The sequence below is a fragment of the Clytia hemisphaerica genome, unplaced genomic scaffold (genome assembly GCF_902728285.1).
Source record: "Clytia hemisphaerica strain Z4C2 unplaced genomic scaffold, Clytia hemisphaerica genome assembly, whole genome shotgun sequence".
NCBI lineage: Eukaryota > Metazoa > Cnidaria > Hydrozoa > Leptothecata > Clytiidae > Clytia > Clytia hemisphaerica.
This window is the reverse complement of record NW_027103917.1, coordinates 1,680,890-1,703,211: the sequence shown is the minus strand read 5'-3', so window position 1 is coordinate 1,703,211 and position 22,322 is coordinate 1,680,890. Positions and strand designations below refer to the sequence as shown.

The 22,322-nt window shown below is 35.9% G+C and overlaps 3 protein-coding genes across 5 annotated transcripts in view; all 3 read left to right on the top strand.

The window, feature by feature from the left end:
• Positions 1 to 186: 186 nt before the first annotated feature.
• On the top strand, positions 187 to 19,430 carry LOC136809403 (serine/threonine-protein phosphatase CPPED1-like). 3 transcript variants are annotated; one of them, XM_067065931.1, is made up of 3 exons: positions 187 to 253; positions 16,998 to 17,464; positions 18,015 to 19,430. In XM_067065931.1, exons 2-3 carry the CDS (start codon positions 17,002 to 17,004, stop codon positions 18,482 to 18,484), a joined length of 933 nt encoding a protein of 310 aa, XP_066922032.1. In that variant the 5' UTR covers positions 187 to 253; positions 16,998 to 17,001; the 3' UTR covers positions 18,485 to 19,430. The 3 variants fall into 3 exon arrangements, with proteins under 3 accessions (XP_066922032.1, XP_066922030.1, XP_066922031.1); XM_067065929.1 differs by lacking the exon at positions 187 to 253 and adding an exon at positions 2,713 to 2,774 and having other exon boundaries at positions 17,000 to 17,464; XM_067065930.1 differs by lacking the exon at positions 187 to 253 and adding an exon at positions 2,731 to 2,819.
• LOC136809524 (uncharacterized PPE family protein PPE62-like) lies at positions 1,052 to 7,817 on the top strand. The gene is made up of 2 exons (XM_067066062.1): positions 1,052 to 1,082; positions 7,519 to 7,817. Exons 1-2 carry the CDS (start codon positions 1,052 to 1,054, stop codon positions 7,815 to 7,817), a joined length of 330 nt encoding a protein of 109 aa, XP_066922163.1.
• A 311-nt stretch (positions 19,431 to 19,741) lies between the features above and the next one.
• Positions 19,742 to 22,322, top strand: part of LOC136809397 (sialin-like) — a 151,809-nt gene continuing 149,228 nt past the window's right edge. The window contains exons 1-5 of the mRNA XM_067065924.1: positions 19,742 to 20,285; positions 20,549 to 20,818; positions 21,269 to 21,302; positions 21,523 to 21,906; positions 22,133 to 22,266. Coding sequence (XP_066922025.1) covers positions 19,962 to 20,285; positions 20,549 to 20,818; positions 21,269 to 21,302; positions 21,523 to 21,906; positions 22,133 to 22,266 — 1,146 coding nt within the window. The 5' untranslated portion in view covers positions 19,742 to 19,961. The remainder of the gene's footprint in view (positions 20,286 to 20,548; positions 20,819 to 21,268; positions 21,303 to 21,522; positions 21,907 to 22,132; positions 22,267 to 22,322) is intronic.

Sequence of the window (22,322 nt, the reverse complement as noted above, 5' to 3'; positions counted from 1 at the left end):
GGTTAGGCGGCGGGCGTTCTCTAATTCTCCATTCGACGTCTGGTCATTTTGAATGAAAACAAAAGTTAAGAAGAGCGCGCTATCAGTGAAAGTTATCGTAACATGTTATATGACCGAAAGTACGATTGATAAACTTGGTGGAGTTATCAAAGCAAATTTGTTGTCAAAGAGATTTAACAGTAAGTGAAAATACAGGCCAGATATCAACAAGTCCCATGTTGTGTACACTTGTCCCAAGTTGGAGCAGTTGACGGTAAGTTAACAATATTCAATACACTATTTGTATCTCTCAGAAAATAATCTCTTATACAGAACGACAAAGTTTATCATTTGGAATACCCCCGTATTTGGACCATTCTATCAAGGACGCAAAATAGGGCGGCAACTAAGTAGCGCCCCAGTGCAAGATTGCTGCCTCATCTTTATTTGCCCTTGCAAAAATGTGAGCTAATCATTTTTTTTTCGCACGCTAAAGGGGAAAGTGGTCGATATTCTTTGAAGGAAAAACGTCAGAAACAAACCCAAAGACCAAAAGATGTATTTTGTTGTTGACAATCGATCCTGTGAAGATGAAAAAATTTCTGCTATGCGTTTTTTTTGGAACGCTGAAAAACTCTAATTTTGATCTTCCTTAAGGTACAAAGAGGTTGCGAGATTTGGGTTAGCAAGGCAAAAATCGCTAAAAAGCTGGATAATTGTAATCCTCAAAAAGCGAAGTTAGGCATCAATCACATATAAGTTGTGTTTGCGTCATTTCCAGCCCCAAAAAGTGAGTCAGTCGGTCGGTCGGTCGGCACTAAAATTGTCGGAAAAGTGCGCTCTGAACCTAGGCAGTCGGTCAGCACTAGAATCATCGAAAAAATGCGCCCTGGACATAGGTTTGTTCGTGCGGCAAGAATTATCAAGCTCACTAGCTGCATTAGGATCTTTGTTACATATCACGGTTGCAAAATACAGTCGCATAGCGCTTTTTAACGCGAACAATTTTTGAAAAATTACGGACGGAAAGCTTCTTTGAACTAACACTGGATGATCAAATCGGCGACTAACGATGAATGTACAAAATGCTTTGAAAAATATTGGTAAGAAAACCAATAGATTTCCAACTTTCCGACTGAAAAGTTTCGGATTTTTAAGATAGAAAGTGAGTCGGTCGGACGACGTGAACACAACTTTATTTGCGATCTACGCCTTACAGCCTCACTCTGTATTTCACTGATGGTTATGATTTTTTCACAGTACATAAGTTAAACTATTCAGGAACTTGGATCTTTTTACAGAATTTCAAAAAATCTATTACCGTGAGATTGGGTAACTTGCATCAGTGGAGGCTAACATGCATAGCCCTCAAATGAAAGACCTGGCTGGTCATTAAAATACAACTACGCAGCTCCACTCGCAGCTCTACTCTACCATTTTTGTTTTGATTTAACTGCGTAGTTGTATTTTAATGACCAGCCAGGTCTTTCATTTGAGGGCTATGCATGTTAGCCTCCACTGATGCAAGTTGCCCAATCTCACGGTAGTTCTGGAGATATATTGAAAAGTTTAGACATCGGTAGCATTTCGCGTTCCCAAACCAAACACACGTTGAGTAGTGTTTATATACCAAAATCTGCAACAAAAACAAGGTGGTCTCTTCTACTCCTTGAACTGTTAATCAAATTTCCACCTGAGATTGCTGTATTTCACACAGCCACACAGCCCTTTTTAAGTGACGACGATTTTAGTACCGACCGACCGACCGACTGACTCACTTTTTGGGGCTGGAAATGACGCAAACACAACTTATATGTGATTGACGCCTAACTTCGCTTTTTGAGGATTACAATTATCCAGCTTTTTAGCCATTTTTGCCTCGCTAACCCTAATCTCGCAACCTATTTACCTTTTAAAGGAAGATCAAAATTAGAGTTTTTCAGCGTTCCGAAAAAAACGCATAGCAGAAATTTTTTCATCTTCACAGGATCGATTGTCAACAACAAAATACATCTTTTGGTCTTTGGGTTTTGTTTCTGACATTTTTCCTTCAAAGAATATCGACCACTTTCCCCTTGAGCGTGCGAAAAAAAAATGATTAGCTCGCATTTTTGCAAGGGCGAATAAAGATGAGGCAGCAATCTTGCACTGAGGGCGCTACTTAGTTGCCGCCCTTTTTTGCGTCCACGATAGAATGGTCCAAATACGGGGGTATTCCAAATGATAAACTTTGTCGTTCTGTATAAGATAAGAGATTATTTTCTGAGAGATACAAATAGTGTATTGAATATTGTTAACTTAAAAAGTATATACTAATACTGTGTACTATTTAGATAGATAGATCTTGCTAACCTTTTGATGCTGGGTTTTAATAAAAAAGATATACCTATACTAAAATCTTTTGGCTTTGACAGTTTGGTAAAATGATGACACGACGGAGCTACTGACTTGCGCTCGAGCTCGACGTAAACAAAGCTGCCATTTTGTTCTACTAACTATCCAAAAGTTCGCTCGTATACCAAATCAATCTGATTAGTTTAAACTCAAAACTATGATGTAATTTAGCGGAATAAACCAATCAGGGGGGCAGGAAAGATTTGACTGTTGTGAACACTTTTGGATAGTTAGCCGTAAATACTTTCATTTTCTAACGCCTTCTTCTCCCGCCAAAAAAAATTACTGGCGTTATTGGCTTTTTTGCTTTTTTGTTTGAATTTACCATGACTCAAAACCACCCCCAAACTTCTTGGAAAAACCAACAGCAGTCCAGTCCAGATCATGTTTAAAATTTGAAGGTAAATGATATTTTTAACACAATATAACATTCAAGAAAGATAGAAGTAAGGCTACTTTTAATCTATACTGTATTATTGGGGGATGCAAAGTAAAAATGTATGTTAATGTTTGCTGGAGGTGCCGTTCAAGCGCTGTCATTAAAATAGGGTTTAGTACCCGAGTTTCCGCTGGGTTCGTGACTCTAGGGCAGTTTCAGCTGGACTCGTGATTCTAGGGCAGTTTCACTTCAGCTGGATTCCTGATTCTAGCAGGCAGTTACATACATCAAAATGCCTCAAAAATGTCAATATAAAAATTGCGTAATTAGAGAACGTATGTCTCGCTCATTATAAAAAGGCCGAGACAAACTTTCAATAATTGGATTGTAACATCGAGTTAAGGCTCTTTTGTTAAGTCACCAGGGGGTAAATAAAACAGACCTTGATACATTTATCGTTCGTTTCAACTTGACGATTCGTTTAAAACGGCTCCTACAGTGTAGACCTAACTCTTCATACAAAAATTACGGGAAACGCTTATTTGGACTTTGTACCCTATGTTGCACTCAAGCACTTGAGCCAAAATCCCGCAAAGGCGGGACAAAAATCAGTTTTTTGAAGTTTGCAAAAAAACGCCACATAGAAGATTTTTCAAATTCAGTATGTGAATAGAGCAGTAAAATATACAACTTTTCTATTTTTCCTTTTTTTTGCAAAAGTTCTAGGAATGAAAATAAAGGGATAATGATAATTGAATACTATCCATTGATGATCCGCGGCACTATCGTAAAGCTAGAATCACTTCGCGTACACTTCGCTTGAGAAAATGATTGACAGATTGAAGTTTTTCATCCCCGCGGTGCGTGCCGCGCGGGAGCTCGGGCGCTATGCGAGAGTTCTCGGTTCAATCCTCGGACCGCTCTAAAAATGGTAAACTGAGCTGTGATAGATCATTTCGATGGAAGTTGTTGGAATGTTTACAAGGCTCTTGACAGAAAATCGTTTGTTTCATTGTCAATGATGACAGTGTGGTTATTAATTTTGTTAGATCTGACAAATTGATGTTTGTAAGTGCACTTTATAGTTTTGATTCCCATTGAAGAATCATATTCTGGTTTTCATGTTATTAGATGCTGTTTTAGAGCTTTAGGTCTACACTGTCCTAAAAAAAATTTGGGGTAGGTTAAATATGTACAAAGAAATTCATACTTTCCAACCCGGCGAATCTTTCAAAAAGAAGCGAACAATGAAATATAATTACCCTTTTCAAATAGACCTCTTCGATGGCGAGCGTAGTCTACTCTGACGTAATACACCGTTTAGGAGTCTCGCTATCTTCACGGTACTCCATTGCAGAGGCCGGTAAAAATGGTAGGTAAAAATGCGCACTTTAGCACTGTGAAAGGTTAGAGGAATGTAAACATTGTGAATTTTTTTCTCTCCTTTAAAGAGAATGATTTAGATATTTGAACATGATATCAATGATAATTTTATAAGTCTCTCCTGAAAATTTCACAAAAATTCATCAAGAGGAAAAGAAGTTATGATTAAAAGGAGTTCTTTACCTACCGTTTTTCTGCTATGTTTCCTTATGAGAACCAGATGTTTACCTACCGTTTTTTTACGGAGGAGAGTGAATTTTCCGTGGTCGCTAAAATCAAAACAATGGAAAATTGGATTGACGTGAGCGCAGTCGACACTCCTAAACGGTGTATTGTAAAATTTATGTGATGGGAGTTTGACATAGTAATGTAATGTTGTTTGGGGAATTATGAAGTTCTCTGGAATTTCGATTGCATTCATTCAGGTTGATTTTTTATGACTTCTAATGGTACTTTGTCTAACGAGTTTGATTACTCTGTTCTCACACTTATGTCTTTTTTTTTCGCGTCCTTTTCCGTGATAACTTTTATTTATATTTTTAAAGACAGGTAAGAAGGCATATTGATGTAACTGCTAGGGCTGTAGTGTAGTGTAGATATTGGGCCCACCACGTGTGTTTGGTTTGGGAACGCGAAACACAAACGCGAACTACCCATCAGTGTAGCTGGAACCTCGATATTCCAGGATAAGAAAAAGCTATACCTGTTATCTTTTTTCTTTAAAGAATCAACAAGCCATCAACATCGATAAATTACACACATTCCCTCAGAAACTTTTAAAATTATCTGTCATTATGACTTTCTTGAAGCCGTTCCAAAATTAACCAATCAGGTCAGGTATCGGAATTCCTATGGGAGTTCTTTTCCGAGATTTGTAAAATAGCTAAGTCAGCAAAAAAACTTTTCCCGGGGGTTTGAGGAATAAACAGAACTGTTATCATTCGTTTTTTATTTAACGCTCAAAAAATACTTTAATAAATAAGTTAATAATATTCAAATATACTATTTGTATCTCTCAGAAAATAAACACTTACAGAACGACATAGTTTATCATTTAGACTACCCCCGTGTTTGAACCATTCTATCGTGGGTGCTAAATAGGGCGGAAACTAAGTAGCATTCTCAGTACAAGATTGCCGCCTCATCTTTATTCGCCCGCACGAAAACGAGCTAGTCATTTTTTTCTCGTGCGCTCAAGGGGAAAAGGAAAGTGATCGATATTCTTTGAAGAAAAAACGTCAGAAACAAACCCAAAGACCAAAAGATGTATTTTGTTGTTGAGAATCGATCCTGTGAAGATGAAAAAATTTCTGCTATGCGTTTTTTTCGGAACGCTGAAAAACTCTAATTTCGATCTTCCTTAAGGTAAAGAGCTTGCGAGATTTGGGCTAGCGAGGCAAAAATCGCTAAAAAACTGGTAAAATCGTAATCCTCAAAAATCGAAGTTCCAGCCTCACTGCCCATGTCTAAACTTTTCAATATATCTCCAGAACTAACAGATTTTTTAAGATTCTGTAAATAGGTTCCTGAATAGTTTTACTATGTTCTGTGAAAAAATCATAACCATCAGTGAAATACTCATTCATCTATTTTTAAAGATGGAAGACAAAAATTTGCAAAGAAAAATAAACCTTGAGCACAAAAAATGCTTTTTTAAACACTTTTTTCCACCGAAAAACAAATAACTTTTATAGACTTACCTTCCCCAAACATTGGAGAAGCCTCTACTAACTAAAGTAAATGAGATAAGAAGATAAGATAAAACCTTATTAAAATCAACCAGAATTTACAACCTTTTGTCCAAAGCAAAAGACGTGCTTTTCTCGCCGCCTTCTAGCCTGGGTATCCAGACTCAAAATTTCAGAAAAAAAAGTCTTACCTCAACATACAAAGTTCCTAAAATTTTAGAGTCTGGTGCAACTAAAACAGTATGGTACAGTTTGAATGGCACAGTCTAGGAGTGAACCCTTGTTGACAGAATCTCAAAACTTTGGAAACCCAGGCAGACACACATAATTACTTACCATAAGACCTCTTTATACAAACTCAAAAGCCTTTCAAAACTACTTTAAACTACATCCAAATGTCAGCCACATTCGTAAAGGCTCCTTTCCATCAGCCATTTTGTTTAGAAATGAACCTGTGTTTTCATTTTCATTTGTTTATCTTTTTTTGCAATGTCAGCTTTTTCCATAAATTATGCGCGCACATCGAAAAATATTGAAAACCCCGCGAAAATTCTGATCAGTGACCGGTCGCGTACTGACCAATAAGATACACTCGCATATGCAGGGACAGATATCCCTGCAGACGAGTTACTTGGACCAGACCGTAAACCAGAGACAAAATATTATAAAACTAGACGGTGAAATAGTTTACGGTCTGGATATCCAGGCTAGCCGCCTTCTTGTTTTAGAATGAGAATTCCAGAGAATTCCATTCGGTTCCAGTTCCCACGGTCTTTTTTTCATCCAATCAGACCAGACCCCATCAATCGAACTTGTCAAACCAATCGAACAATCAAACTCCATCGAACGATTAAAGTTCGATTAAAAAGATTAAGCGAACCTAATCAAACACTCACAATTTTTGAAGCAATAGCAGTTTCAATTAGTCCGGTCAGTAAAAAGTAAATGCATAATTTTTAAAATATGCATGATACAGTAATTATGCATGGCTGTATCATTGTTTTTATGCTGGAGTACATAATTATTCAACATCTCTTTAAAAAAAGGTCTATTCTGGAATGCGTTGTTACTAAAAGAGGTAACGAGTGGTAACGATGTGGTAACGAGTGGTAACCAGGTAACGAGTGGTAACCAGGTAACGAGTGGTAACCAGTTGAAAACGGTCGCCCTAAGTCTTCAAATTTGAATTTCTCGATTCTGGTGTTTTTGCAACAGATGCTGATGGCTCTTGAGGTTCTGCAGCAGGACCTGGCAGATCTGGTGAATGTGCAGTAGGAATTGGAGATTTAGGCGAATGTTATGGTGGAGTTGATGGATCTGGTGAATGTGATGGTAAAGCTGGTTGTTTGGGTGAATGAAATGGTGGAATTGATGGTTCTGGTGAATGTAAATCAAAGATTGATGGTTCTGGAGGTTCTGCATCAGGAGTTGGTGATTCTGGTGAATGTTATGGTGGAGTTGATGGATCTGGTGAATGTGATGGTAAAGCTGTTTGTTTGGGTGAATGAAATGCTGGTGTTGATGGATCTGATGAATCCAATGGTGGAGTTGGTGATTTTGGTGAATGTGCATCAGGAGTTGATGCTTCTGGTTAATGTACAGCAGGAGTTGGTGGTTCTGGTGAATGTACATCAGGAGTTAGTGGTTCTGGTGAATGTACAGCAGGAGTTGTTGATTCTGATGAATGTGCAGCAGGAGTTGGTGGTTCTGGTGAATGTGCAGCAGGAGTTGTTGATTCTGATGAATGTGTAGCAGGAGTTGGTGGTTCTAGTGAATATGCATCAGGAGTTACTGGTTCTGGTGAATGTGCAGCAGGAGTTGGTGGTTCTGGTGAATGTGCAGCAGGAGTTGTTGATTCTGGTGAATGTGCAGCAGGAGTTGTTGATTCTGGCGAATGTGCAGCGGGAGTTGGTAATTCTGGTGAATGCAATGGTAGAGTTGGTGGTTCTAGTGAATGTGCAGCAGGAGTTGGTGGTTCTGGTGAATGTGCATAAGGAGTTGATAGTCCTGCTGAATGTACAGTAGGAAGTAGTGATTCTGGTGAATATACAGCAGGAGTTGGTGTTTGCAATGGTGGAGTTGATAGTTTTGGTGAATGTGCATCAGGAGTTGATGGTTCTGGTGAATGTGATGGTAAAGTTGGTTGTTTTGGTGAATGCAATGGTGAATGTGATGGTGGCATTCATGGTTCTGGTTAATTTGATGGTGGCATTGATGGTTCTGGTTAATGTGCTGCAGGATTTGATAGTTTTGTTGAATTTGCAGCAGGAGTTAATATACTGATAAATTGTTATTGAGATGTTATTCATGGATGTAACAACAACACGTTCATTAACTAGCGAAAAATTTCAGATTCACCATAGCTGTATTTTCATTACATCCATGAATATCTTGTTAGTTGTTTTGTTTCGAGAGTTCTTGAAATAGTTTATTGTTCAACTTGGAGAGGGAATGTTTGTAAACATTGAATTATTTTTCATAGCAGTTATTTGGGGGGGTCAGATTTAGGCAGGGCTGTCGGATTTAGGACCACTCACGGTAGAAGATCTTTCAAACTCAGTATGTGAATAGAGCAGTAAAAAATACAACTTTTCTATTTTTCCGTTTTTTTGAAAAAGTTCTAGGAATGAAAATAAAGGGATACAGCAATGATGATAATTGAATACTATCCATTGATGATCCGTGGCACAATCTTAAAGCTAGAATCGCCTCGCGTACTTTTCGCTTGAGAAAATGATTACCAGATTGAGGTTTTTCACCTGTGCGGGAGTTCAATGTTTATATTGTCAATGATGACAGTGCGGTTATTAATTTTGTTAGATCTGACAAATTGATGTTTGTAAGTGCACTTTATAGTTTTGATTCAAATACAAACGACATAGAAATTTCATTATAAAACTCCTCAGAATCAGCAAAAACAAATACGTGAAAGAATTCTTTTTTAAGGGTACTTGTTCTTATACATGAGAGAAAAATTTCAAATACTGATGGCCATAGTTAAGTTGTAAACATGTAGCCTCTGGCAGCTAGTGGAAGTACTCTTAGGTGCCAAATAAACGGGGGGGGGGTTGAAAAATTTTCGAAATTTTAATAAACTGATAAAATAATATTGGAAATTGTACTTCTGAAACCCCAAAAAAAAAGGTAAATATAGGCTAAAATCAGGCTATTAAGAGCAAAATAAGGGGCCTTCTCTTTGACAGCTGAAAATATTCTTAAGAATTAATAAACGGGGGGGGGGGTCCTTATAATACTCTAGGAGCTGAGTTAGGTCCCGTATGCATATCGGCGTATAGTCATTTTTTCTTTTGATCATGAAAGTATAGTCCTTGAAGAGTCAGAAAACGTGTGTGGCGTTATTTGGATCAGGCTCAAATTTCCATAATGGCGGATTTTAGATTTTCAACCCTTTTTAGCCCTCTTGCTTGAAAATTCAAACATAGACATATTATATACCAATCGATCACAAATTTTATGCTGATTAAGAAAAAGGTCAGAACCATGGTCTGAAAATTTCGCTATCTAAAGATATGAAGCACTTTCGATTTTGATTTTTTGAAATGATTACTTTTGGTTCCAAATTTGCGTGGCTGTAACATTATAACATGTAATTTTGAATCCGCCATTATGGATTTCTAAATTCATGTAGAAAAAAATTTTTTCCTGAATTTTATTATTTGGAAGGTAGACAAGACCCTCGGAAAATTTCAAATAAATCAAGTAAGGCAATCAAATGTTACAGCCACGCAAATTTGGAACCAAAAGTAATCATTTCAAAAAATCAAAATCGAAAGTGCTTCATATCTTTAGATAGCGAAATTTTCAGACCATGGTTCTGACCTTTTTCTTAATCAGCATAAAATTTGTGATCGATTGGTATATAATATGTCTATGTTTGAATTTTCAAGCAAGAGGGCTAAAAAGGGTTGAAAATCTAAAATCCGCCATTATGGAAATTTGAGCCTGATCCAAATAACGCCACACACGTTTTCTGACTCTTCAAGGACTATACTTTCATGATCAAAAGAAAAAATGACTATACGCCAATGTGCATGCGGGACACAACTCAGCTCCTAGAGTATAAGGTCTGGGGGGGTTGGAAAATTTTCGAAAAATTAACAAGCGGGGGGACCGTTTATTTGGCACCTAAGAGTACTTTGATTTTAACCAGACGGTGTCAATCGAACATTTTTGAACAAAAATCGCAATTGAACCAATTGAATGTAATCAAACGCGATCGCATAATTGCAATTCGGCTGTCAAACGTAATCGAATATTACCCAGGATTTTCGATTGTGTTCAATTTTGTTCAATTGATTCGATGTTCGATTTGTTTGATTGACACCGTGTTAAGCATGTTCAAAGTTCACAATAACGACTTTCTTTCTATTAAGGAAACCAAATGAGTGAGAACAAGTCATAAAACTAAAAGTCAGCGCTCCGTGGTTGTGACATAGTTTACGAAATTATTAATAGGTATATTTTTCACAACTTTTTTCTTCAGCCTCTTCGTAGGATAATGTGTCTTTCTATAAGCAATTTTATAACACTTGGTCGAAACATGGGACTGTTGATATCTGGCCTGTATTTTCACTTACTGTTAAATCTCTTTGATAACAAATTTGTCTTGATAACTCCACCAAGTTTATCAATCATACTTTCTGTTATAACATGTCACGATAACTTTCACTGATAGCGCGCACTTTTTAACTTTTTTGTTTTCATTCAAAATTACCGGATGCCGATTGGAGAATTAGAGAACGCCCGTTGCCTATCCACCTATCGCCCGATGGGATTAAAAAAGTTCAGACAGAAGTAGATTCTAGTCTGCTTTTTCAAGGGCCAATGACCTTCCGAAAAAATAAAGCAGGAGGGTTAAAAATTTTCATGAAAAAGGGGTTGGATAGCAAGTAGGGGGATCGTTTAAGAAGTGGGGGCTTACATATATATAATGTATATAGATTATTTTCAAGCAATGTTATGATTTTGGTCTGCATGCAAGAAAGTTTTCTGTTTAAGTAGTCTGAGTCAAAAAGGAAAAAAAAAAGTTTATTTCTCTTTCTCTCTCTAAAGATATTTCACATACTGCTTATTTGTTAGCTTAAGAGGATAGTCATTTTTGAAGGTTTGAGATGCCAAGAAAGGGGATCAGACCCCTTTCCGCACTATGTTGTCACGTGATCCTTAAAATCGCATTTGCTGTAAAAGTCTACCATTTTGAAAAAAGTAAACAAATTGCTGTGTGACTTATAGACCTTTTTTCAAAGAGGACGTCCTGTTGAATAATTATGTAGTCCAGCCATAACCGTACCCCGGTGGAGGTCCTTTAAATTAACCGTTCGTTCGTTCGTTCGTTCGTTCGTTCGTTCGTTCGTTCGTTCGTTCGTTCGTTCGTTCGTTCGTTCGTTCGTTCGTTCGTTCGTTCGTTCGTTCGTTCCTCTGTTACCAGCTTTTCTCGGGATTTGCCCATTACTTTTTTCTGTTTTTTGGCACAATGATGCAAAATGACAATACCTAAAATGTGACGGAGCCCGACTTTCGAAAAACATTTTTTTCCGGCCGAAAATGCCGGAAATATGCTAGAAAAACTGTTTTTTTGGCATTTTCTCAAGATCTTGTTATTAGTTTTTTCTGATTTTTTGCTCAAAGATGCGTATCAACAACGCCCAAAACATGGTCGAGTCCGATTTTTGAGAAAATGTTTTTTTCCGGCGGAAATATGCCGGAAATCGCCGTTTTTATGGATTTTCATTGGACTCGTTCCTTATAATTGGTTGTTTTTCATTCAAAGACATTATTAATAGTCAATGCCCACCATCAAGCATGTTTCAATTTTCAATAAAATTGATTTAAGAAGCCGGAACTATTTAAAAATTGCCGGAACAACCTTTTTTCGCCGGAAAGACAGTGTTTCTTGAATTTCTCGAGCTGTGCTTTATATTTTTTTTGAAATTTTTCTCACTGATGCAAAATGACAATACCTAAAATGTGACGGAGCACGATTTTCAAAGAAAAAATTTTTCCGGCCGAATATACCGGAAAAACCGTTTTTTTGACATTTTCTCGAATTTTCATCCTTAGTTTTTTCTGATTTTTTGCAGAAAGATGCGTATTCGCAATGCTCAAAACATGGCCGAGTTTGATTTTTGAGAAAAAAATTTTTCCGGTTGAAAATGCCGGAAATCGCCGTTTTTGCAGATCTTCATTGGATTTTTTCCTTATATCCTAAACACAAAAACATTATTGATAACAATGCTCACCATCAAGCATAATTCAATTGTCAATAAAACTGATTTTTGCGACCAGAACTTTCCATTTATTTTTTACCCTACAACCCTTCCATGTCCCCCAATCAACAATCAATGATGAGGATTTCATTGCGTTATGCATTTTCGCTAAACGCTATATTTTCTGACTATGATTTTTTTCATTTTTCTCCTCGCATTGCTATCTAACTTTCATAGATTGGAAAATAAGAATGATAATACCTTGCATAATTGTTATAGACTCAACCCACTGTAACAACATGGCATTTTACTTGTTGGTTTTGCACCTCAATTAGTAAAGAAAAGTCACATTTTGAACCCTCAACTAGTGTCTCTTTAACATTTTTTTGTGGATTGAAAAACTTTCCAACTTATTTTTGTATGTTTTAAATCTTGGTAAATTATCTGTTACAAATGCGGACTAACTGAAATTTTTGTTGAGCTTGACACGGTTTGTGTAATTTACGATGCGCGATCCAACGATTCACGATGCACGATGCACGATCCATGCATATATTATGTTAATTATTCTAATTATGCATTTACAGGTTTTAGTAATCACATATTTTAATTCCTTCTTTTGTATTCCTGGAAAACCAATGTAAAGTATGCGTGTATATATTTTAACCTGAACAATCAAATCAAATCAAAACATAAATTTTTTTGCCCATGCTTTGAATTGAATATCTTGTAACCTTTTTGCTTTCTTTATTTAAAAAAAAACGTTTCTCCGATTAAACCAACCAAATGCATTGGATTGAGACAGGGTTATAAACAAATATTTACAATGTTGTGGTAAAGTAGGGAAGACGTTTTTTAATGAAGAGCGCGTGTCTAAAATCAAACAAAGAAAAATATCAAATAAATAAAAGCACCAGTTATTGCAATTCAGTTGGTAAAATGCTTTTATAAGAACATGCCAAAAGTAATAATGTAGCCAATGATTCCTTATTTACCTTATTCACTGTTCTTAAAAAATAATGAACGTACAAAAATGAGTTTGTGTTTTAATAAATTTTTCGCGCCAAAACTTTTCTATGACGTCAAGGCTTTTTCTTTCATTGCCCCACAGGAGCGTAGCGACGAGGAGGCTCTCATAGTTTCACGCATAGATATTGGACTGGAATCTCAAAATTTTGCGAATTGTTTTGTTGTTGTTGTTGTTGTTGTCGCGTAAGCATTTCCGTAGTTAGTCTCTCCCGTAAATGTTCGGTTTTTTTCCGGGACGGTAGTATATATTTTCATATTACGTTATATGGTATTATCATTATTACATATTACAATTTTAGCTTTGATTTAGCTTTGAAAAGCTGAAGCGAGTGTTATAAATGCAAATCAAAACAGTGTATGATATAACACGAATTACAATATTACAATATTGTTCATGTGTTACTCGACAAAAATTATGTCAAACGAAATGTTAAGTCTTTAGTTGCAGATCATTCAGACGAGGTTGACTTTTGTGTGGACCTAATTGATAACTGGCATGTGATGGAAAATAGAATCTTATTTAGAGCCAAGTGGAAGAGAACGTGTTGAGGCTGTGAACTCCCCCACTATCTCCCCCTCTTACCCCCTGCGTTTTGTAGTTCACGTCACTTCTTAGTTCTCTACCCACTTTCATAAAAATGTCTGTTTTTTCATGAATGTCTGTCTTGTTTGTACCACTTAGTGAAAATGGAAGTTATAGCACTTTTCTACAAGATCTTCATTTTTTTCTTCTTCATTTTCATCTTCATTTTTTGAATTTTTTTAAAGACTTCTTGATTTTAAATTGTTCCACTCACAAATATCTCTCCAACGATACCAAATTTATGAAGATTGAAGAATTCCTTCAAAAGTTACAGGTAAAAGAAAAAAGAGTGCACACTTATCGTGAACAGACTTTAGTTTTTGTTTTTTTTTGTCTACACTATGAGAAATTTATAATTTCAGTTATTAGGTAGCGTCAGTTGGACTGTTTCTTCACGCGTTTTCCTTTATATTTAGTGCTGCCTTCGGCTTTTTATTCGCTCTTTTCATATTTACTGGGAATCGCCGAGAGCTGAGGTTTTTCCCTTTTTGATTTTACTTAGGCGATTCCCTCTTTTCCGCATGGGTTACGAGTGGATCTAGTGTCGCCTGGGGAAGGCTCTACTTCTGTACGGATAGGCCCCGTAGCGGAAATACAGCGCTCTCCGGGTGTAAGGAGTCTCTCCAACCCATCCAGGTTGCCTGTTTTCATTTGCTTTTTTAGCAAGGTTACATAGTTCGAAAAACGAAATTTTAATATACATATTGTAGTTAAACGCTCTGTATATATTTTTAAGGGGCATAACATATATATACCAAACCGTATTGGTGATGAAAGAGAATTTAAATAAAAAATATTACTTGTGCAAATCAAAACAAACAAAATGGCAGACTGGTTATGATGATGATGAGCTGATTCATTGACTAGAAAAAGTGTTTTGTATGTCAAATTTTGTTTCTTGTTTTTGAAACTGAATACTAACTACTGTAATTTAGTGAGACGTTCACTTCAGCAATGATTTCAATTCTTTTTCCAGAATCTTTAAAGAAATTTGCTTAAGTTTTCAAATGTACATTTGATATTTTTGTTCAAACTCTAATTTATTTTTGTCTATCATTTTATTGATAACTACCTTTATTGTTTATAGGGCTTCTTGAGCTTTAAATACCATCATATGGTCGTAACTCGAGAAAGTTCTTCTTAACTTAGTAAAACAACCGCCAAAATACAAATAAGATGAATGTACATATATGTAAAGTTGAATCCAAACGTGGTTGACTTTTTCTTTTGGTCTTCAAAATAATTTACCTCACTTTGAGTGTTTTTACGTCTTTTCAGTGCGGTAAATCTTTTTGAAAAACCTGAAAAAAGTTTGCTTACTCATTAAACTTTAAATGCGCACGTTAAACTTTTTCATACAGTTGTGATAGCCTAAATAACTTACGCTCCAGTGGTTTGGTGAAATAGCTCCAAACTCTGGCTTTCTAACTTAGGAGAGACCTTCCCGAAGGCATTTAACGGTGGTTAGACTAGGTACACAGACAGTCATACAGAAACACCATAAAGGGAAAGTATATCGCTAGCTATAAACTCAAAAGTCTGGCTTCCTGAAGGCACGTCTCTTCATTGTTAGCCTGGGAATCCATGCTATGATTTCTTCTTTGATAAACTGATGGCGAAATGTATAGCATGGTATGGGTTGAGAGTTTGAATTTCTCAGATCCTAATAACGGTTGAAAACATAGCCAATCAAATTTTGTTATTCTTTTACTGGTCACACTTTCTTAGAGAAAGCGCAACTTTCGAAATTTGGTTTTTATTTTAGTAAGTGAGGACAGCGCTAAATTCGAATTTCCCACTGTAAAAAATGTGAGTCCAATATTGGACTCACAGCTCAAACCCGTCTTGTGTACATCAAATTATAAAAAAACACACGACGGGTCTCCTGTCTACTTCATTGTATGCGCTGCGATCAGCTTGGAGAAAAGATTGCATCATGAAAAAGGACTATGCACTTGAAAAGAAATTTAGGCGCATTTTAACTTTTCTCGACTGTACGTCTGAATAAACCACAATGGCAGTCCTTTACTTTTCTTTTGACCAAAAACATAGAAGATTTTGCTTGAGAAGTGCAATCACAGCGTACGCTAGTGGAGCCTGGGCCTTAACTAGGATAAGTGAGTTTCTATTTCACCCAACTTAAGATGGCGCAGAACTTTTTGATAAATTTTATACGCAGTATCCTCTTGACTATTGTTTATTAGGCAAAGTAGCAATAAAGAATTGTTGAAATATAGCAGCCAATGAAAAAAAAACAAGCTATTTCTGACTGGTTACCTTGTTTATTTATTCACCACTATATATTTTGCCTACAATCTAAGATGTCTGCGACATTACCAGAAAAGGTCTATTTAGTGAATAATAATCATGACATATATCGTTATAAGAAAGAAACTAGGAGAAAAAACAAACAAACAGGAGCTGTGAAAATCAGTAAGATAATGATACCATAACTTTTTAAATATATTTTTGAGAGGCTTTTCCAGCTTTTCCTTAAATTTTATTAAGTTATCAAGCTGCATGAATTCTTCAAGTATGTATTTTTTGATAATGGAATATAATTTTTTTTTCAAGCAAACGCCTCAATCAATCAATAATTCCTGATTATTTTTTAATGTTTAATATTAAAAGCATTAAAGCTTTATAAGTGCATGACATGATCTTTATGTGGGGGCATTTAGTGAAAGCTATGACTAGTTTTAAAAATGAGTGAGGCATGCGGCGAACATTTTCTTTCTCTCGCTATCAATTTTTGTTTTTTTCTACACAGAAGATATAAGTTATTTTAATCATTCTGATTATGATAAATTATTTCCCCTTCTTTTTTTAATTTTTTTTTCGTTATTGTTATAGGATGTTTGTAGCTAGTATTATGAAAACTTATTCGTGCATAATTAGAATAATTAACATAATATATGCATGGATCGTGCATCGCGCATCGTGAATCGTTGGATCGCGCATCGTAAATTACACAAACCGAGCTTGACATTCCCAATTCTCCTTTTACGAAAAGCAAGCTTGTAACATTGTATCAAACTTTTTCCAACAACAAATCTTCTGGTCTTATCTGACAATATCCCGACAGTCTTATGGAAGGACCCAACCTTCCATGATCTTCTTTTAAAGTTTTGCAACCAAAGTTTTGACAATTGCAAACCTCACAGGTGGCGTTTTCCCTGTTCCAAGAAAGGACCTGAACGTAGCATCTAATTACAGGGGTATCACGTTCATGCTGATAGCCACCAAGATGTACAACAAATTGATTTTAAACCGTCTTGTTCCGTTTTTTGATCCATGACTACCGGGCTCTCTAATTCATTCCAAATTCTTTTTAGAGGCATGACAGACGAGGAGGAGCCAAAACCTTTAATCAAAGCAAAAGATCATAAATATCCTGGATATGAACAAGAAAGCAACAAGGAATGGAAAGAGAATTTCTATTTCATACAAGCAGCTGACACTCAATTTGGTTTGATCGACGATTGGGCGAATGTACCTGTTGAAAAACAAACTTGGGATGAAGACATTAGACTTACCGAGTTGGCAATTAAACATGCAAACACATTAAATCCAAAACCAAAATTTTTCATTGTATGTGGAGATATGATTAATGCAGGGCCTGGTCAGATATACCGTGGTGAACAAGAAAATGATTTTAAAAGGATTTTCGAGCAGCTTGATTCAGACATCCCACTTGTTTGTGTTTGCGGGAACCATGATATTGGGAATAGCCCGACAGTTGAAACGGTGGCAACTTATCGAAATATGTTTGGGGATGATTATTTCTCCTTTTGGATTGATGGTAAGAATATAATTAATTCAACATGAAATAAAATTTTCTTTATACTGTACCAGGATGCATTGCATCTTTATCGGAAGTGTAGTGATAGGACAGTTAATTTTTGAAATTTCATCAGATATTGAGTCTGTTCTCCGACAAACTTTTCTGCTCTGGATTTCTCTCTCTCATTTATTAATTATGTCCTCGTTTTTTAATTTACGTAATCGATTGTAACATTATTTATGTACACCTAGGAAAAAGACTTAGTGTTGTGGTATCTGGACAGCGTTATGCATTCCTGCTTAAAAAAAGGAGGAATTCTCCGATAGGGAAGGCTCATATCATCACCACGAAGTCAAGAATTAGCCAACCTGAATTTCAGGGTAATTTGGGCCCATTAGTCTGTCAACCTGAGTGGTTGGGACCCTCTCTTTATTGACCAGGGCGGATAATGTGAGTTGAATGTAACATCTTTTGAGAACTAACAGATAGAAAATTGAAATTTAGCTTCCAAAGTATTTCTCAGATAAAGTGTAGCCATGACAACAGAGCTTTATTTATTTCCATGTAGGTGTTTTATTTCTGGCATTAAATTCCCAATACTATGAAGACCACTCTCAAGTGGAAGATGAATATACACAACAAGAATTATGGCTTGATCAACAACTTGAACTGGTCAAACTAAAACAATGTCAACATTGTGTTGTTTTTCAACACATCCCATGGTTTCTTAAGGACGCTAATGAGGAAAAAGACTATTTTAACATTGAAATTAATACTCGTTTGCGAATGTTGAATAAATTACGCGATGCTGGTGTGCGCCATATTTTTTGTGGTCATTACCATCGCAACGCTGGTGGTTTCTATGGTGATTTAGAATTAGTTGTGACGTCAGCTGTTGGCTGTCAGATAGGGAAGGATGTCTCTGGTATGAGAATTGTAAAAATTACCAAGGACAAAATTGAACATAAATATTATGGAGTTGAAGACGAAAACTTTCCCAAGACAATTGAACTGGATGGAGATTGTAAGTTGCCGTAAAATGTTTTGTCTTGTGGGAATACTTTGTGGGCAGAAAGTTATGAATTCACTATGTTCTTGTTTAATTTTTGGCGTGATGCTTATTACATTAGCGAGTAGAGCTTTTCAGGTAGGTCCATTCAGCATCTAGCTTGTTCTCGATGTTCCCACATAAGAAACGGCTCAGGTATGCATCGTTAAGGTTTCATACTTTATTTTCTTGTTGACTAAATCAAGACCAAATTTTACGCATTTTATAGGCTTTTCTAACCTTAACCTAAACGGCTTTTGCTTGAGGTTTTTTTCTAACAGCGTATTTTCAACTAAGCACAAAATTTTAAACAGAGGTTTATATATTGATTAATTTCTATTATTATTGAGCGTAAAGTTTTTATTAGTAAGTAATATTTACAAAGTATACTTTATTCAGATATTTATCTTAAAAGTATGATATATTATTATAATATATTTTATTTTTCTGTTTTTTTACTATGATCTACAAATTGTTCAACACTCGTTTTAATGTTACAGCTCCTAAGTAAGTTATTTTATTGATATGATATTAAAATGGAAAAACTGTACGTGACTAATGAGTTGTAAGTCAGTTCAAAGCAAATTAAGAAAAGTCTGCCACATGGTCATGGTTTAGTAGAGAAAACAAACTATTTTTTCTTCTAAGTATCCGACCAAGCCCTCGACATTAAAAACTTTTAAAAACTTAATTTTTATTTTACCGACAATCTTAGTATAAAATGTCTTTGGTAAAATAAGATGTTTCTTGCATTTATATTTGGTTCGGTAATGATTTTGTATATTGGAGAATTTTATGATATTATGTACAAATTATTGACTGAATAAGCAGCCATTTTTATTATTCTAGGCTAGGTAGGGTGTAGGAAAGTTTTTATATTCTTTTTACACGTATTTAATCACCTATGAAAGACATGTTTCATATTTAGTCTAGCAATCGAAGGACTTTCTTCTTAAATTTTAGTCTTTCAAAGTAATTTTCTAATCGTTACCTGATGGTAACAAATTCAAGGCTGGAAAAGTTTTCTTTTAAAAAACCACTTTCTTTTCCTCCCATCTACTCGAATACATTTTCGAATTTTAGAAGTGTGAATAAGCGAAAGTTCCATAGAAACTTTTTACTTTGATTTTCACATTCATAAAACTGCCGTCAATTCCGTAGCAGTTTTAGTAAGTCATTTTGATTTCATGTTTGGCTTGTTCCGCTTGACTGGTTAAAGAAAACAATAATAAAATCTCTTTACTGTAAAAATCTTTTCTCGAGAAGAATATCTTCAAACACATTTTCTGTATGGCATATCACGTGATGTGGAGAAAATGCTTGAGAGTTTTACTCTGCCATCTGAACGACGCTATATTATATCAAGCGAATAATTTTTCAAAGTAGATTTTAATTTTTATAAAGTATCTTACTTTTATATGGAGAATTTAATTAGATTTTTGATTAATTACTAGAGTTTATTAAGATATGGATGAACAAGCGCCAGAAAAAAAAAAGATAGAAATTGAGGATGAACCGCTGATCGATACCTCTGAGAAAATTGGCGACGAATCGAATGGAATCGATAATAATGATCCGATAGAGAACGATACTACTGGAGAACATACTCAGTATGAGTCAGCACATTTAGATCTTTCTAAAACACCATCTGATAACACACTTTCAGCTTCTAATGAAAATTCTGCAAGAGATGAGCGTTCTGCAACAAATTCACCGAAACAAGGGTCATCATCACCAAAAGATGGTGTTCTCATCTCCTCATTAGTGGCTCAAGAACCAGAAGATGACGATGTATGCTTACTTTTTTTTTTATTCTGACATTGGTTTTGAATTTTTGTGCATAGTTTGATTTGGAAATGAATCGGTTTCACCTTACTTTAGATTATCATTACCGAAGCAATTGACATGTATCTTTTGAATTGAATTTTTTTGTGGAAATTTTCAAGTTTTTAATCTTCCAAAGGTGAGATCTGCTAAACCAGCTTAGCTGCTTTTTTGCAAAGATTTATCCTTGAAACTACCAAGTTAAAGAATAACTTTTTTCTTACGAATAGATATATCATCAAAGACGACCAAGTGATATCGAGACAAACTACCAAGATGGCGGCACGGAAAACAATCCACAACAACAAGATGGTCACCATGGTGATAACGAGGAGGATGAAGAATACAAACCCATCTTACCGAAACGTTATGTATTGTTATTGATGATTTTCTTGGGTTTTGCAGTCGTGTATTCATTGAGAGTAAACATCAATGTTGCCATAGTTGCCATGGTCAATAATCGAACAAGTTTATCAAAAAGTGGACAGATTCGCATCCATGTGAGTTTACCTTCCAAATATTTGAAGATATCTATGTGTACATTTGTTGTTAGTATCCTTAAAGTATTTTAGAAAAGGGCCTTTATCTATTTCTGCTTCACGGTCTGGTTTACTTGAATCGATCAATCACTAGCCGTTCCCAAGTCTGAGAAGTTACTTTCGCTGGTTCAATGACCCAAGGGTAGAACGTATCTATTTGTCTTCACAGCGCAACTCGATTGCGATAGACCCTAAAGACCCACGCAGAAGTTTCTCACATCGAAAATAAAGTATCAAGGTTGTAGTGTATGTGTATTTTTCCAATTTAATGCTTGTGCTGAGCTCAGAATTGTTCACCAACATCTAGGTACAATGATCTCTCTTAAAACTTTGTATGATTGATGTTGAGGAAAGATGGGAAAAAGCATTATCGTGATAGCGTCTGTATAGGTTTCTTATTTTTCCTTGCAGGTTGCAGAATTCAATTGGGATAGTCATCAACAAGGTAAGTGACACCAGTCTAGAAAATGCTATCTGATCCTGAATTCAAATAGATTCTACGTTGAAAAGATAATAAAGTACTACATGATTCTTTTGTACCACTGAATTGAGAATCCTCGACAAGGCGTGAGCTTCTATTTGATTATTAGCAATTAAACCTTTAACAATTATACTTTTACTCATGGGCTATATAGTAATCCTAAATTTACTTTTTTATTCCATAGCCTTGATTCTTGGCTCGTTCTTCTACGGATACTGGGTTTTACAAGTTCCTGGTGCTTGGATAGCTATGAAACTCGGCCCTACTCGTATTTTTGGATACGGTGTATTTCTCGCATCACTAATGTCACTAATCACTCCAGTCGCCACTCGCTACCATGTGTTCGGTTTAGCGGGTGTGCGAATCGTACAAGGACTTTTCTTGGGCGTAACCTATCCATGCACCATTGCTATATGGGCGAAGTGGGCACCGCCCTTAGAGAGAAGTACTATGGTAACTATGGCGATAGCGGGATCACCTGTCGGAAATATCATAGCCATGCCGTTGACGGGAGTTTTAGCGAAATATGGTTTTGATGGTGGATGGCCTACTGTTTTTTATTTCTTCGGTAAGTTTTTTTTTTGACTTCTCTATGATAAAGATCCCTGGGTACTTAGGCCATTCCGTAAACTCTATCCACGCTTTGTCCGTTATGTGTTTTGCTGGATTGATTTTCGTGAGATTTTTTTATCGAGTCAAAAAAATTTTTTCCGTGAATCAACGTTTTGGGAATTTTTGCTATCATATATTTAGTTAATACAAATTTTCGCTTAACCATCAAATTTCTCGTTCAGGATTCTTAGGCTGTATATGGTACGTGGTATGGGAGTTTACTATTTACGATTCACCAGAAACGCACCCTACTATCTCAAAGAAAGAGAAGAAGTTTATCACCAAAACTATCGCTGAAAAACCTTTTGATCCTTTAGTAAGTAAAATAGAGTCACTCAAGTCATCTTTAGAAATGTTTGCTCTTTTTTTACT

Excerpts from the sequence above, each read along its gene's own strand:
- LOC136809524 (XM_067066062.1), top strand. The coding sequence starts at position 1,052 with ATGAATGTACAAAATGCTTTGAAAAATATTG. Across the intron at positions 1,083-7,518 it reads AAATGCTTTGAAAAATATTG|GAGTTGGTGGTTCTGGTGAA; the intron begins GTAAGAAAACCA and ends AATGTGCAGCAG.
- LOC136809403 (XM_067065931.1), top strand. The coding sequence starts at position 17,002 with ATGACAGACGAGGAGGAGCCAAAACCTTTAATCAAAGCAAAAGATCAT. Across the intron at positions 17,465-18,014 it reads TTTCTCCTTTTGGATTGATG|GTGTTTTATTTCTGGCATTA; the intron begins GTAAGAATATAA and ends ATTTCCATGTAG.